General features: G+C 30.9%; 1 protein-coding gene across 7 annotated transcripts in view; it reads left to right on the forward strand.

Annotated features, from left to right (window-relative positions):
• Positions 1–2,764: 2,764 nt before the first annotated feature.
• Ten-m (teneurin transmembrane protein Ten-m) overlaps positions 2,765–17,564 on the forward strand; it is a 183,309-nt gene continuing 168,509 nt past the window's right edge. For 3 of the 7 annotated variants that reach the window (XM_072538336.1, XM_072538339.1, XM_072538340.1), the window contains exon 1: positions 2,766–2,960. In XM_072538336.1, coding sequence (XP_072394437.1) covers positions 2,876–2,960 — 85 coding nt within the window. In that variant the 5' untranslated portion in view covers positions 2,766–2,875. Of the gene's footprint in view, positions 2,961–17,564 lie in introns of all 7 variants that reach the window. The other 4 variants (XM_072538337.1, XM_072538338.1, XM_072538344.1 and 1 more) reach the window with 2 other exon arrangements.

Genomic DNA, 17,564 nt, shown 5'->3' on the forward strand with positions numbered 1-17,564 from the left:
ACAAAATTCATAGAACTAAAAATAAAAAGGTTTCACATATGGTGCAGACTTATATATATATATATATATATATATATATATATATATATATATATATATATATATATATATATATTACATATAACAATGTGACTTTAACAATTTAATTAGAAATCTCAAAATATAATATCAGAATAGGTAATCTACAGCAAGTAAGTAATATTATGCCTTGCCTACAAGAAACATCTTATACAGTTAACTTAAAGAACTTAATTACACTAATTTTTTTCTGTTTGATCAGGATTATTCGCGAAAACCAGTGCGAAACAACTAAACAAAAACGGTATAACATTTCTACTCACCAGTTGTATGACATTTAGCCTTACACCCTTTCGTCGCACAAGTCCACAAAAGGCAATTCGATTTTTTTTAGAGTATTTCGCAATCAATTTAAATTTGAAATTATTGATAACCATCATTTTTGTCCGCGTTATCTCAGGACGTAATAAATTAGCAGTTCACTATCCATGTTGAAGAAACAAGGACAAATAAAGAGAAATTTTTCTTTTCGCATGATTTTAGGTAGCTATCAATAGAATTTTGTGGAATTCCCAAATAAAAACCAATAAATTGCACTTGCATTTTTTAAGACATCTGGATTTGGATTATTCTGTAAAATTACCAAAAACTAGCATTTTGCTGGGATTTTATGGTCTATACCTAATCCAGGCTGCAGGTAGGCCAGTGATCAGTTTACCAATCTCTTAGGGTCTATTTTGAAAACCCTACTTTTATGGCGGTGATGAGTTTGTACTATGTACGAGGGTATTTATGGTAATTGGCGATGAGTTTACGTGTACCCAATAAATACTGCTTCTCCCAATAATAACCAAATCGTGACAGGTCTCTCAGCAATCAAAAACCAAAAAAAAAAAATAAATTTATCCATTGCCAAACTTTGGCAAGCAAGCGAAGAAGACATTTCAATTTCAACTTTCAATGGACTAAACTCGAAATTTTTCTAAGGTCTCAAAGCTCTTAGTACCTGGAGAAAAAGTGCCGTACTACGGTCCCGTTTGAAAGCTTGGTCGATACTAAATCTCAATTCCCACACAACGCAATTTTAATCGCAAAAATTCCACCACGTGGTAAAAGTGTTCAACTTAGCGGGCCATTCCCATTATTTTTATTGTAAACAAATATTTAGTTTAAACCCAGTTCTTAAAGCGGTAAATAGGAACTTATCAGATATAATAGAGAAACGATTACCCAAGACAATTTGAATTGAATTAAATAAACATTTTTAAATTTTGCTTATCCTATTCCAAGAACCAGAGTACTCAACATTCGACAATATATTTTGCGTACATTTAAAATTTTATACCGGGTCGTATAACAGTTACTGCTTTCTGAATTAAATTGAATTTGAAATCTTTACAGTTTATTATTTAGAAAACCAACTATTTTCGCATGTTTTTCTTTTTTTCGAATAGTTAAACTGTAAATTTTAAAATAAATAACTGAAAATTTTACATAACGATTAAAAAAAATTGTTTTCATCTTTTTACATTTTCTGAGAAAATTCACAATAGTAATGTAAATTTTTTTGACACCATCAGAAAGTAAAGATTTCAATAAATAAAAAAGCCCGACACTTTAAAAAAACAGCAGATATTTTGGTTTGAAAATTTTCGACTGAAAATTAGAGTGCTCTTTCGATATTAAATAAACATTGGGGGACAAATAAATGTTTTAATTCAAAATAACTACAGTGTGATTGAGATACCAAAAACACGGTTATTTGAATTTTCGGCATAAATTTTGACATTATGTGAAAAAAGTGTAAATAAAAAAGTTATACTTAGATCTTTGTATTACCTACTACTTTGCCATTTATCTATTTCCAGCAGACTTCTAGTTTTGCCGCAAATCACATTAAATCATTTTTTACCCTTAAAAACCCACCCCTTCCTCTTCCCGACCTCAGATCGCTCGTAAATTATTTTTCCTTAAATTTTTGATATATTTTTTTCCTTTTACAATGGGTTCCATCCTGTTACTATTTTTTTATCTCAAAAACTGTCGATTCTGGCCTATACGTACATCATCTATGTTCTCAACCTAAAAACATTTAAAAAACAACAATTTAAAACTGTGAAAAAAAAATAATAATTCTAATAAGCATATTAGTAATTGGACACGGTTCACACTTTTCTCGCTTAGGGGTCATTCTGAGTATTTTTTTATGACAAATAGCATAAAACTATCATACATTTCCAAATCGAGTACTCCGTTTGAAAATTGATAGAACCGTTTTTATTACACAACTTATTTGCATTCTATGTTGTTCGAAATATGTCGGTATGGTCATATTATTTTTATAAAATCTTTCAAAAACTACTTAAAGTTCTGAAATAAAATACTGCAGCAATTTAAATTCTCTAGCAGTATTGATTAAACTTCCCCAACGAGCAAATGGCTTAATACGATATATATGCAATATCGTAAATAGTTGGGGTTGGGTTAATGAAATCTACTAAATGAAATTGATTCCCTCGGAATAATCAAACGATTTTTTCACAAAATCACTTCCTCACGCAACCAAGAATCCACTCCCGCAAGAAATTCCATCACCACCACCGAAAATCATCGATATAACACGCACAGAAGAAACATGTGTTTCTTGTATTTCCTTCCCCGCCACTGCGAGAGCCCACCCTGCAGCTTAAAGATGCTATTTTGACCTGGCTACCGTCCCATTACCCCAGTCTGGTGTATAGTGCCCTTTCAGTAGGCTCTGAAATTCGACGAAGGCCTGTTCGGCGCTCGGCTCAACACGATCGACTCTCTGAATACTGCCGAGAGTTCTTGTGAGCGCGCCGTCGAATTCAGTACGATGATATCGCCCTATGCGTGCGGTCCGTTACACAGAACTGATAAAGACGAAGACGATGATCAGTACTCGACTCGGTATTCGCAATGTATGTGTATTGTTTTGGTGGTGTAAAGGTTTAACATGTTCCCTTTCTGGTGGATTACAGTGCTAACAGCTGCTATTTTATTTAAAAAATGTGGTACAGTGGAGAAATCTTGGTGGTTGACAACATCTGCGGAAATCCCTTTCGCCAATATATTGATTGTTCCCTTCAAGTTTCGGGAATGAAAGTAGAATGCTTTTCGCGGCAGAAAAACGTTTCTCCTTCTTTTTCTTAGCGATGCGGAAAACGATAGAGATTCTTTAAATGCCAACCTGAAATTTCCTTAAGATATAAGTTTCGGTTTGTTTTGGAAAACATTTGGCTAAAGCTCAACTATTTCGAAATAACACTAATATGATATTAACTGCTCGGCAAAGTTATGTGCTCGTTAAAAACGAGTATCCTAGATGAAAATTTAAACTAGCGTTTTAAATTTCACAAAGATTAGATTGAAAGAAATGAACAGTTGGTCCGTGTTTTGAAATGTTCCTATCATTAGAAACACATTCGATTAATATACTAATAATTAACAAAAAAATATAAAAACTTCGAAATATTGACTTCAGTTATCGAATTTAACAGCAAAAAGATTAGATATAAAAAAAGTGACAATTGGATATTTTGATATCGATGTAAAAAATTCAAATTATTGAAAGCCATTTTCCATTTCATATGTTTATTTCGTCTTTTTTTATCCAATGTTTTGTTCTGTAATTGAATTTTAAACATCTAATAGTTCCATTTTAAAATATTAGGGAAAGGGTTCTTTTATTAGGTTTATTAGTTTTCTTCCCTCAAAATGTGTTTATTTATATCTAAATGTTTCACAAAACTAAATAAAAATTGGATGATATGATAATTGCATTAATTAATTATGTGTAAATAGAAATTTGTCGAAATTAATCAAATATTTGGTTCATGAATGAATATTAATGGTCTCATTTGAAGTATTATTCAAATTGGAGTTGAATTTGTTATTCTTTTATGCTTTTAATGAAGGATAACACATTAGAATCATTTAATAGTAGCTTTTGGCTGTTATGAATCAAGAGTAGATAGTTGTTTCGATAGAATTTTAGAATTATTTGTAGAAATTCCGTTTTACACTTTGAAGAAGGAAACAGTTGTTTTCTTCGGTGGAATCAAGGTATGTACTTTTTAATTTAATGATAACTATGTACTAAATGACTACTTGTATGATTAAACAAAAGAGAGATGATGATTATTCTTTTAAATCGACCCTTGAAAGCAAGGTTTCTTATTGGAAATAAACATTATTTTGTTTTCAAGACAAATTTGGACTTTCTTTTTTTTTTCATTAAATTTAATGGTATTATCAGAATGTGAAATGCATATTTTTTAGTAAACGTTTTTTTTTCGCAATAAGATGAGTTTACTGAAAACCAATAAAAAAATTTCTTTCCATGTAGCATATTCTCGCATTTTTCAGTTATTATACTGAAATAAAGATGGCATTCTTTACCTAATTAATTCATACTTACTCTATTTGATTTTGACTGTAAAACAAGGTTTCTGATCGTTTAGAAAATAATTTTCTTGAGGATGATACACGTCCTGTATCCATGTTTTTATTTACTTTGTTAATTTGTGTTCCTTATCTTCATGCTTATCATAAAATAGGGTAATATTCATTGAATATAATTGTACATTCTTTCTGGCCACGAACATCCTATTTTTTGTAGTTTTTCTCGATAAACTCAATTGGTGAACAGTATTTCGGACTGGCATCTAGTTTGGATGTGTTGTTTGCATGTGATCTTGTGTTTACTTTTGTAGTTTATGATCCTTGCTTTCCTTTTATCATTAAATGAAGTAAGTTTTGTTGAAAATCATTTGTCTACACTGGTTCTGACTACAAACATCATATTTTCTGTAGTTTTTCTCCATTAACTGACTTACTGAACAGTATTTTTGATTGAAAACATCTATTTATTTTGTATATGCCGTTTGAATATTCTTTTATATAAGTCGACCAAATTTTATATGACATTTATTTCTTTTTGTATTTTCTTTAATTTCAACTAATATACCTTCACCTTGGAATTTTGGGTGCGCATTCTTTCTTCTGGCAAGTTATCTTATAGATAGATAATGTAATGTAATTTGTGTTTGTTATCTTTATTTTTATCATAAAATAGAGTAATATTCCGTGAATATAATTACTGTACATTCTTTCTAATTGCAAATATCATAGTTTTTCTGGATAAACTGACTCAGTGAACAATGCTTTTTGAAAATTGAATATAATTATTTACTTTTTTTTATAGAATTTTAGTGAAATCTGATTCTCTTCAATTTTTTTTTTATCGCATACTTTTCACTTTAAATTGAAACACTGTTTTTGATTGTTCTAAAAATACAGTCTTTCTGACTTTAAAAATCATATTTTTTGTTGTTTTTTTGAATAAACTGACTTCGAGAATAGTGTGTGTCTGATTGAAACAATTTATTTTCGATATATGCTTTTTTACTTTCAAGTACTGAAATGTTTGTTTTTGAAAACTTAATATCACTTTTTACTTTTGAAAACCAGTTAGCGTTTTTGCATTTAAATATACAAACTTTTATATAGAATTTCTTCTTCTTTTAGTACTTCTTGTTATTTTTGAGCCAATGCATTTTTCTTTTAGATATTGGTGATTCTTGAGCTAATTTAACAAAATTTTAGATTTGAATCTTTCTTTATCAATTTTTTGCACCCAACTAAAAAAATTATGAGATGCACATATTTTTTAGCTGAGCATGTCAGTACTTTCTCTAGCACTTGATAGTACTAAATCTGATTTTTTTAAGATTTGATTTTGTAAAAACAAATCGAAATTAGACGATTTATACGATCTCTGTTGCTTATTTGTAAAATAAACAATGTAATTTTCTTTTGGAAAGTAATTTTAAATAAAGTGTATGTAAGTACCTGCTTCAATATGATTTCGGTTTGAATATTTTTTATATATAATCTAAGTTCAGTTTTTGCTTTAACTAGCAAATTTAATTGTAAAAACGTTGACAACAACTTTCATTTAGTTTCTTTATGCGCAAAATGCCCATTTTTTAGCGAAAATGATCTTCGCATTTAGTTTTCAGCTATTATTTCACAAATTGAACATTGTGTTTTTTAGATAATGGGCTCTAAGACACATTATTATTGATTTTGACTATAAAACATAGTTTCTCATTGTTCTGAAAATACCTTTCTTTTATGTAAGAGTTACTCTTTGAAAATCTTATATTTTTATTTGCTGTTACTAAGGAAATTTCCTATGATAAGCATTTATCTTCTTCTTAGTTGGGCAAGTCGCCCTAGCCCTTACTAAAACCACTAGACTGTCTGGTTAGATTTTGTAAAAATAAATCAAAATTGAACAATTTGGGAAATCGGCTACATATTTTATAATTTTCACAATAAACTTTTGCTTTGTATTTATAATAACTATGTTAATTTTTTGATATCATGAACAATCAAACTATTTTATCTTGATAGTGACACATGTTTTTCGTTTTATTGTTTTTGTCCAATTACCGCTTGAATACTATTTATCTTTGATCTAGACTTGAAAGATTTTGTCTCACTGGCAAATGTATTGCAAAAATGTTGAAAATATCTTTCATCTAGCAAATTTTGTGCAAAACTTTTAGACGACAAAGACGATAATATTTACTAAATTGATCAGATTTTTTACATTTTTTCCTTGTATTATTTTATCGCTTGCTTTTTGTTGTCAGTGATCGTACGTTTTTCTTTTTCCGTTAAATTCAGTAAAATTTCCTGATTGCAAAAGTATTTTGGGTATATTATATCTGACTACACACCATATTTTTTAGTAACTTTTCTGTATTAAGGAATTCGTAAACAATGTTTATGGAAATATTTATTTTGAAGATGTCATTTGAATATTCTTTCATATAGAATAAAATTTCCTGTTTTCGAATAAAAAGCATGATCGTATCTACGTTCTCTTTGTTAATAAAGTATTATTTTTAATTGAGAAATTAAAGATTGCATTGTTGTAATTAGAAAACATTGTATTTTTTTTTTGTTTTCTCTGAAATTTAGTCAATTGTTCTTTGAATGCTATTAACTTTGATCTAGTTAAAAATATTTCTCTTTGATTTAGCATATTTACCGTGAAACATATATTGTGCAAATGAATTTTTTATGTTGAGAATTAAGCCTCTTGAATTTACATTTAGATAAAATTTCTAGGCCATTAAATGTTACAATTAAATGAATATATGAATCCTGCTTTAAAAAATATTTTTAGTATTTTCCCAGAAAATGTTTGAAAAGTATAAATATTCTTTATGATTTAACATCAAATATAAATTTTAGCGGAGAAAAATATTTTTATATCGTTGCAATTCCTTTTAAGGCATGCAGTATTTTATATTGTTTCCTTAATTCTACAGAGACTATCTAATATACAAATTTTTGCATTAATTAATACTAGTAAAGGCTTTTATTTTCCTTCAATGCCTACCTAAAATAAAAATACATAAAATGTACAAGGTAAAAGAATATTAATAAAAGGAATAATACGAGAGAAAGACAAATGCCTACAATCAGTATGTACTAAAAGACATGACAAGAAATCAGTACATGTGCTTTTCATCTTAAGCGAGAAAAAAATGTCGTGTTTGAATCTGATTAACACTGTATTAACACTTGTATTAACACTTGGAAGAGAACTAAAATCGGGATACTTATTAGAAATAACTAGAAAATCAAGACAAAAGATTATTAACTCTCAGACACATGAGTTACTTACTCACTTAGCGATTTAGATTTAGGAGATGTTTTAAAAGAAATGATCGATTTTAACTCTTTTGCTAATCCATTGTTCATTTTTGATATTTGGTACTATAATTTTCAACCATCGTCGATTATATTGTAACTAACTTTCCCGTAAGGGATATTGGGGATTAAAAGAGAAATAAGAATTCTAGGTGCAAGTATGTTCACCTAGCAAACCGGAGCTTAGGTATTTTAAATGACACAACGGCTTTAGGACGTGGGTCAATAGATCTAGGATGGGCTATATTTAGATAAAAAATTGGGAATTAAAACGAACCAGTTTAAATGACAGAATTTGCTGCTAAAGAAGGGGAAAAATAAAGGGCGCCACCTTGTTCTTTTTCGAGGGACGAGGAAAACTCGACACTTGACATATGGGAAGATTGGTTTAAGAAAGATTTTAACACAATGACAAATTTGTTAAACTTCTCTAAAAAACCAAAATGCATACATGGTCAAAAAGAAAGACAAACAAACATACTTACCTTAAATTGCTACAAATGAACATTTTTTTATGTCTTAAAAGTTCAGCCAAGTAAAAGTTAATATAGAATGTCAAAATATTAGCAAAATAGACATAAATCAAATAATGAAATACTAAAATTAAAAATGTAAATTCAGGTTTTAAACAAATATTTCTAGAATTAGATGGAATACCTTTATAACTGAGTAAAGCTGAAGTGTGAATTTAAATAGCAAAAATAAACAAAAACATTATGACATTACTTAACAGCATATTATGATATAAGTATCGGTATGATAACTTACTATCTAACAAAATATACCTACAAATCTAGCTAAACAAAAAGTATAATAATTATTCGTTGATTTATAGAGTACTGAACATCAAATTTTTGGCTTGTACTCAAAAAACAAAGGATATTCTGAAATACAAAAACATTGTGGGACATACCCTATACAAAAAACGTAACACTGCACTGAACTAAGTACATAAGAAGTATAGAAAATATTCAGCAATGTATCTCCAACCGTTTTGAGAGGTTTTAAATTAATTTAAAAAAACTTACAAATAACTCTGCTTATTTTTCGTCTAATCGGCATTGCACTCACTTAAGACTTTATTTAATTAATTTACTTTTAAACACTTCAAACTCGCTTTGTTGCTAAAACGCCATTTCTTTAAAATGAGAATATAAGTCTTGCACTTACTAAACTGACCTGTGCATTTAGCTAGTATTTATAAGACATTTGTGATAATCTATTATCCCGCTACTCCCCAGACCCCAAAAGTGAACTGCTCTATTGGCCGCTCAACCGAAAGAAGGCGATGTAAAAATTCCTTTTCTCACCAGAATCAGTGAAAATTTCCTATTTATTCACTGCGTAACTCGCCGATCTTAGAATCAGTGTTGATTTTAAAATCTATATGCGAAACAGAGATAGAACGAATTAAGAAGTGGGGCCGTTAATATTTGTTCTCGAAAGAGCTATCCATATATCAGTATCTCTATCTCAAGGTCCACATTTTTAAGACCTCCGACTTGTTAATGGAGCATATTTTTAACGTCCATGTCTCCATGCCGTATAGCAATATGGACCATATGTAGCATTTAACAGAGATAGAAGGAAAGATCGCGGTTCCATAGTAGCTGCTTAAATTTAATAAAAGCTTGTCTTGCTTGTTCGGTATGGCATTTTATTTCTTGTTGAGGATCCCATTGATCGTTCACCGTCTTTCCCAATTATTTGAATGTTTTCAGCTGCTCAATTGGAGCATTATCTGCTTGCAATTGTACTCTTTAAAAGTGCGTTACTCTTACTTGGGACTAAGTTTCTTACACACTCTTTTTTTTCTTTGAATTCCATATGAAACTTGGTTCTTTAGGTACTCTTTTATACAACTGCTAATGTTATACCATAGATTCTTATACATAGTCTTGAATCATTTGTTGTTCGCTTGCGGTATCATTTTGTGTTATATTTATTATTTTTATCTATTTGTCAGCAAAAAGTTATCTTCTATATAAATAATTTTTAATTTTACTAATTAACTTTTCCCAAGATTGCCGATGTAGTCCAGTTGTCAGAGATTTGACCTCTAAAAATTATACGAACAAGCTGAATTTTGCCGAGAATGTCAATTTTGGACCCCAAAAAATATGTAAAAAGTTTACCATTCCTATCCCACGGCTTCCTTCTAAAACCTCCCCTCGCATGGGGGAAAAATTTACCAAGAATCTTTATGAAAATGAAAAATGATAAAAATGTAGCTGAGATAATTTTAAATAAAAATGTTTGTTGGCACTTGTTTCGCAGAATAAACCGTTCTCTCAGAAACAACGGTTGAAGTTACCAGTGATGTTGAAAGCCAGTTAGGCGCGCGAAATTAATTTTAAATAAACTTTGTATATGTTCGACGGTAAAAATCCGATATATTTTAATCAGAGTATCCTATCAAAACCGTTTTAAATGTGAAGAGTACAGCTTTTGTATTTTGCCGCAAATAAAGTCAGTTTCTATTAATCTGTTCAATAAATAAACGTTGCGCAATTTTTGCTATTTTTTACGATTCTCATGATATCAACAAAATTTATCAATTTCATTGACCGGTCGGGGTGAAATTTCTATTGTTAGAGCCTTGTCTTTAAAACCTACAGGGGTCACCAATTATATTCCCTGAAGGTCCGTTTGTAAAACCTACTACACTTCCGCGGTCCAGACACTCAGCGCTAAACCAGGCAGTGGCGTAACCGTGGAGGGGGAGGTTACCCAGAAACCCTCCAGTAGTTGTATTCTCCCCTTAGGAGATCATCCTGGTTACGTAGATGAAACCAGGCAAGTAGACCACCTCGTTTGGGGAGGGGTATGAAATAAACTCAAGGAAAAAGATGATTACAAAGCTATTATATTGTTTTTTCCCGTCTTTGTTTAATAAATATTTGCGGCGTAATTTAAAATATTTGTATCGTAGAACTTAATTTAATCATTTAATGCTACTGTTTCTGTTTTTTTTTTCTTTCTGCAACTATAGTGTTCAACAATTTTATGGAAGATTAGTTTAGATTACGAATATTTCTATATGTTATTAGTACTGTAGGGGCTGGGTAGCGCAAGCGGTAGGATGCTTGCCTCGCATGCCGGTGGTCCGGAGTTCGAATCCTACCGCCGGCAAGAACAACTAGACATTTTAAAAAATGTCTATAGGCCCCAGGTCGACTCATCCTGAATAAAATGAGTACCTTGGGTAAAACCAGGAGTAATAATAGGCGGTTGAAGCGTAGCACTGGCCATGTTACCTTCCTTGTATACCGTAGGCCCTAGATATAGCAGAATACCCTGCTATACTCCCAAAGCCGCGAAGCGGTATAAAACGGGAGACTATTATATTATATTAGTACTCTGCATTTTAAAAATGTAAAGATATTTATATATTTAGATTTCATTATAATTTTACACTATAATTTTATTACTATATTTTGAATTTAAAACGTCCACAAAAAACAAGCTCACGGTCCGGACGCGGACCGCGGTCCGCCATTTGGTGACCCCTGGCCTATAACATGGTATTTTGAGCTTTGGTAACAAATATGAGGAATTTGAAATATGCCGAAAAAAAAACAGAATTTAAACTTTTACGTTACAAACTATCGCACGCCACGATAGATGTCTCCATGAAAACGGTTTTGGAAGTTTGGAAAACGTGAAAGTTTAAATTAAGCGTTTTTTAGGCATATTTCATGCTATAGGTTTCAAAGATTAGACTCTATAAATAAAAATTCTATACTGAAAGGTCAGTGATAAATATTCTTGATGTCATGAAAATCATAAAAACTAGCAAAAATCGCACAACGTTTATCTATTTAACACCTTTATAAAAACTGACTTTATTTCCGGTAAAATACAAAAATTGGATATGAAAGCTGCACTCTTCACCTTCAAAGCGCTTTTTGAATTTTTGTCGAAATGACACTCTGATCAAATTATATCGAAATTTTACCGTTAAGTTGATACAAATTTTATTTCAAATTGAGGTCGCGCGGGTAACTGACATTCAAAACCGCCGGCCGCTCCAAGAGTTGTTTCTGAGAACGATTTATTCTACGAAAAAAGTGCTAATAAATAAACATTTTTATTTAAAATTATCTCAGCTACATTTTTTATTTTAATCATTTTTTTTTTATGGCGTACAGATTCCTGGTAAATCCATTTTCCCCTTACGAGGAGGGAAGTCTGGGGATAAGAGTGGTAAACTTTATTGTTTTTTGTTCTCTGGGTCCCAAAATTGACATTCTTACCAAAATCCAGCTTGTTCGTATAATTTTTATAGGTTCAGTGGTATTTTCGTCTCTGACAACTGCAGTAATGTTTGTCTTGAAATCCGTTTTGCTCTGATACAAGCTTCCTTGTAAATTTCTTTGTTTTCATCTGTCTTGTTCTGGAAGAATTTATAATATGCATGTTTCTTTATTGTTTATGATCGATAATAGGTTGCTTTTTCAATACATGTTTTCAATTTTTTTGTTTAATTATTGAAAGTTGTAAGTTATCTAATATACAATTTTTGTACTTTTCGGTCTTAATTGTCAAAATGTTCCCTATATTTTCGTTTGATTTTTCATTGTATATCCTTACAATATTATTTTAACTTTATATATTTTGTGATTTTAATATATTTTCGGTTTTTCATTTTATACCATTTAAAAAAAAAATGTTGGTCACAGCTTCCGTATTTATTTGATTTTAAACTTTTTAACCACGTTCACAAATGCATTAAGTAATATTACCATTACAAAAATTGTTATAGACTTATATTGGAAAAGTTCTTAAACTCCCATATACTTGACACTTATTACAATATGTAAGTGGCACACTATTATAGTTTGTTGAACAGTTGAGTGCTCTGATATTGACAGTGAAAGTTTTCCATATTACAAATTTTGAGGATATAGCAGTGTGATTTTATTCTGTTTCTTTCTACTTGGTATTATGTAAATCATGATTTTAGGTTCAAGAATAATATAAATTACGTAGAATGAACATAATAACATTTTCCAGTGTTTTTGAGCTTAGAATAATGTTGTTTTTATTTACACCTAACCAAATATTCTTTTTATTTAGTATTGTATTAATTTGCTTTTAATTCATTTATTACAACCATCAACGATTTATTACATAATATTACGATCTTTGTACAAGATTGTTATATAAGTTGTGTACAATAATGTATATAAAAAAGGACCACCCCATAAAACTAAAAGAATACAACACAACATAAAATGCAAATGGGATTAATATTCTTGGTTAGCTTTTTATATTCGTAAAATGAAGTAATTTGACACATTTTACAACCTTCGTAAATTATTTCATGCATGTTTGAATATAAGATCTATTCAGTTTTCCGTGGTTGATATTTACGAATATTTTTTTATTTATTCTAACATTAATTGATCTAGAATTGTCGACCGATTACTTAAAATTATTTCATTAAATTTTGAATCTCCTTGCTTGAATTTGTTTCTCCTTTTTGATTTTATTTTTTAGTAGTCAAAAACCAAATTTGGCACGTTAACAACTTGGAGTATAACAAATACTCTTTCCTAAAGGCGGATTCCCACTACTCCTTTATTTGACAAGTACGTCAATATCTGCGTGCTTGCCAAATACATCAAGTTTTGAACTTAATTTCAAGTACGGTGCTCCCACTACTTGTGTATTTGACAAGTACGCCAATACTGGGGTACTTGACAAGTGCAGCAGGTTTCTTTGTCTCTCGGCCTTCAGTGTTTTCCATTTGGTTTCCATCATGGATAGTCGCGTTGTCCTGCAGCAGCGTTTGTGGTATTGATTGGCTACATGAGAAGAATTTAAGCCAGGCATCGTTAATCTAATTTCTGTTTTAATGTTGTGGATGCCTAGGTTACCATATAACTGGCTCATTATCATAGGCATCGTGAAATTCAAAAACCACTTTTGAAACTACTCCATTTCAAAAAACGCAAGAATTAACAACATTAAAAACACAAACAACGCTCGCGCTAAGGAAGCCAAATACAGAGTAATGCAGAAATTAAATTGCGACCACGTTGGCAAGTAGTGGGAGCGTATCGACAAATATGAAACGCAAATAATTGAAATCCCTTTGATTCGCGGCAGTTTTACCGACAACTTGTGGGATTTCGCATTAGGCAAATAATAAAAATAATGTCATTATTCCAATATATAAGTCTTTCTTCTAGGTTCATGATTACTGTACCGTTTTCATTTCAAACATGTTTTTTTTTTCTTGTTTGAATCCAAGACCGACAAATTCCTTAATTTTCTTGTGAACGTTAAAGCTGTCTTGTTTACTATCTAGTTCCTCAATTCCATTGCACTTTTCGATCATCCACTTTTCTTTTGCTTTCTTAATTTTGTCTCTAATAATATTGTGAATTTTCTTGTATTCTACATCATTCTTGTGTTTATGTTTCCTACGTTCATCTATCAGTGTCATAATCTCCTGAGTCGTCCATTTTTCTTTCTGGTGATCATCTGTACTTAAAGTTTGTTTTGAGTGTTCATATAAAATCTTTAGTTTTGACCCTTGCATATAATATGGATCCGCTACGATGTTTTCTTTTTTAGATCATGGAATATTTGATTAAGTATCTGAGTTGTAATTTGAGCAGTATTTTGTTCTTGTAATTGTTTAATAATAACTTTGGTATAATTACGTTATCGCCGTTTATTTCTTAGTCGTATGTTCATGTCCATGTCCAGAGAATTGTGATCGGATACAACATCGCTTCCTAGGTAAGTCTTTACTGATTTTATCCCATTTTTAAACTTTTTACTGACGAGAATGTAATCAATTTAATTTGGGATTATTCGATCCATCTTGTTTCTGGTGCTTTCATGTGTATAACCTTCTCTTGGCAGCTTGATAAGGTGTTGCTTCATACCATTTGTTCTTCTATACAAAATTGCAATAGACTTTCTCCTCTCGGCTTTCTCTCACCCAATCGAAAAGTAGATGTGAGATCAAACTAGAGGGCTTAAAATTGAGCATTTTAGTCACTAATTCAATAAATAAAGCTAAAAACATTATCTTTTTTAATCATAGGTTAGAACAAAACTGCTTATTAATCTAAAATATGATCATACTGTAATAAGATCCATCACAAGAGTATTCGAAAAAAAAAGGAGTATTCAATTAGGATTACAAAATACAAAATTTTTTCCAATATTTATTTCTCTTTAAAATATATATCACTTCTAATTATTCTGCAGACTAAATATTAGCTTCCTGTTTGATTCGTCATGTTTATAAATATTTACGAAAACACTAATTGACTATCTGTGAAATTACTGACAGTTAAAACAACAAAAGATTAATTTGGAAAGACTTTGAAAATATGTTTATCTAATCGGAGAAATTGTTTCTTGTGTTTTAAAGCACCAATTTTACTCTTGGATTGGCTTAATCACTTTGTATACAATAAAGTAATGTATATATGTAGAATAAAAGTGTAATAATAGAGGTTCTGAAACTGTTCTTGTGGTGTGTTTAAGTTAGTTATTGTATATGGGATTAAACCACAATTGATCGTGATTAGAATTACATTTTGCATTGGTTTTGACGTTTAAACAATTTTTTAAATAAAGTTTAAATAACAATTATTAAACATCCTTAACGTGTAAATGTTTTTAAATTGGCATGGGTGGTAATACCAATTTGACAGTTGACTTGGCCTCGATCTTGTAGGTCTTAGTTAGGTTTTGAGTGAAATTCTAAGAGATGTACCCCCAAATTGTTATCAAATTCTGATCTTTCTGTGCTTTCGCCTGTTCACTAATTTGCCTCTGGAAAACACCTTAAAAACAATCATGAGCAAACTAAAGAAGAATTATACATTGGCCACTAAAACGAAGCTGAATGTATGGAGCTAATGTACTGACAACACTTATTTTCAATTATAAAACGATTTTTATAAAGAGGAATGAAAAAAGGATATATAAATACGAACTACAAATATAGTAGAGCTCGAAGATGAAAACAAAAATGAAGAATATTAAAGAACCATAAGCAACGGACTAAAAAATAGAGAAATCCAGAAGACATAAATGAGTAATGAATTCCTGCAAAAACTTAGCGGCTGAAAAAATACCACGCATGGAGAAAAATGAAGAAGAAACTGAACAAGCGATTAGTTGGATGAAGTGTGGATTTAGTAGAGGCACGTAATTAGACAAGCAGAAGATTAACATAAACAACTGCGAAAAGAAGAAAAAAAAAGAGAAAACATGAACAGGTAACAGTAAAATAGCAAGACCGAAAATAAACAGAAGCAGAAAGTAATGCAAATCGAGAAGAAAAACTATGCTAAGATAAGTAAGAAAAAATATTTACATGAAACAACATGCAATACTAAGAAAATGGATGGAGCATTTTAGGGAAAAACTTAAAGGACACAGAAGGGAGGAGATCCTGAAATATCATTGGATCAAGCACAAAATATAGGAAAAACATTCGGACAATAGATGAGCTTGAGTTGATATGCTGACTAATTAGAAAATAATAAGGTATCGGGATCAGACCAAATAGCATCTGAGCTGATTAAAGACTAAGGAGATCCATTCGTTACAAGATCGAGAAGAGAAATGATACGAGAATGAGCTACGCAAAATAGTGTAAAAAGCACATTATAAGTAAAAATTTTTTTACATATTTTGGATCTTTAGTTACATCCTATAACAACGTTGGAGCATTGGAGGAACTAAGGAGACGAATACTCGTGGCAGATCTGAAATCTCGACACTTATTGAAAAGACAATTTGCTAACTTTGAAAGTTAAGAAAAATCTTAAGACACACACGTACAAAGGCTTAAAATAAAATGGCGTATGGTGGAAAAGATTGTGAATTATTCAAAATATACCAGGACCCGACTATTATAACATTCATAAAAATTGGACGTCTTCAGTGGATGCGACATGTAGAAAGGATGGAAGAAGATGAAATACTGACTAAAATATGCAAACAAATTTCAGTAGGATATAGAATAAGGAAAAGACCGAAACTTAGATGTAAGGAACAAATAGAAAAAAATGCGAGTGTTAAAATTTTTATTTCAATTTTTAAAAAAACAGTAAGTAGAACACAATCAAGACTAATTCCCAAAAATGGTTATCAAGCCATTGATGATAATAAAACTAGGTCTTTTCTCAGAAATATTTACATTCAATTGGTCCAATAGATTACGATAATAACCAAAATAGTTTTACCAGTTTGGAGGTACTTTTGCATCTCAAAAAACTGATGCTAATACTTTGTTGCCTGATTTCTGACCCATAAATGGCTTTGAAGGCGAAGTATCTGATTCAGACGACATTTTAGCATCTTATTTTGATTTAGCATCATTATCATAGAGTAAACAAAGCATTAAATTCCTTGTACACTTTTTAAAACGGTACACAGTCGCGTTCCCCGAGTACGACAGAGAGAACTGACGCAAAGCAGTCCCTGCATGTCTTTCTAATGGGCCGGGCTTATCGCCCTCGCGACCTTCTCGTTGGTCATTTAGATCACGTGGTCGATAAAGCTGGCAACTTAGAAAGAGATGCAGGGACTGCTATACGTCAGTTTTCCATGTCGTAATGGGGGAACGCGACTGTATTGCAGCACTGTCTATGTGTATTACATGTCTATCACCATAACCATAACCCTTTTTAAATCGGTCCAAATGTTGAGTAAGCCGCAGTGGAATATGTTTTCCTTTTGAAACCCACAACTTCAGCCACAATATTGCTCACACTATTTACCGAGATTCATAGCGCTTCTACTAAATCTCTCTC

The sequence above is a fragment of the Diabrotica undecimpunctata genome, chromosome 7 (genome assembly GCF_040954645.1).
Source record: "Diabrotica undecimpunctata isolate CICGRU chromosome 7, icDiaUnde3, whole genome shotgun sequence".
Taxonomy (NCBI): Eukaryota; Metazoa; Arthropoda; class Insecta; order Coleoptera; family Chrysomelidae; genus Diabrotica; species Diabrotica undecimpunctata.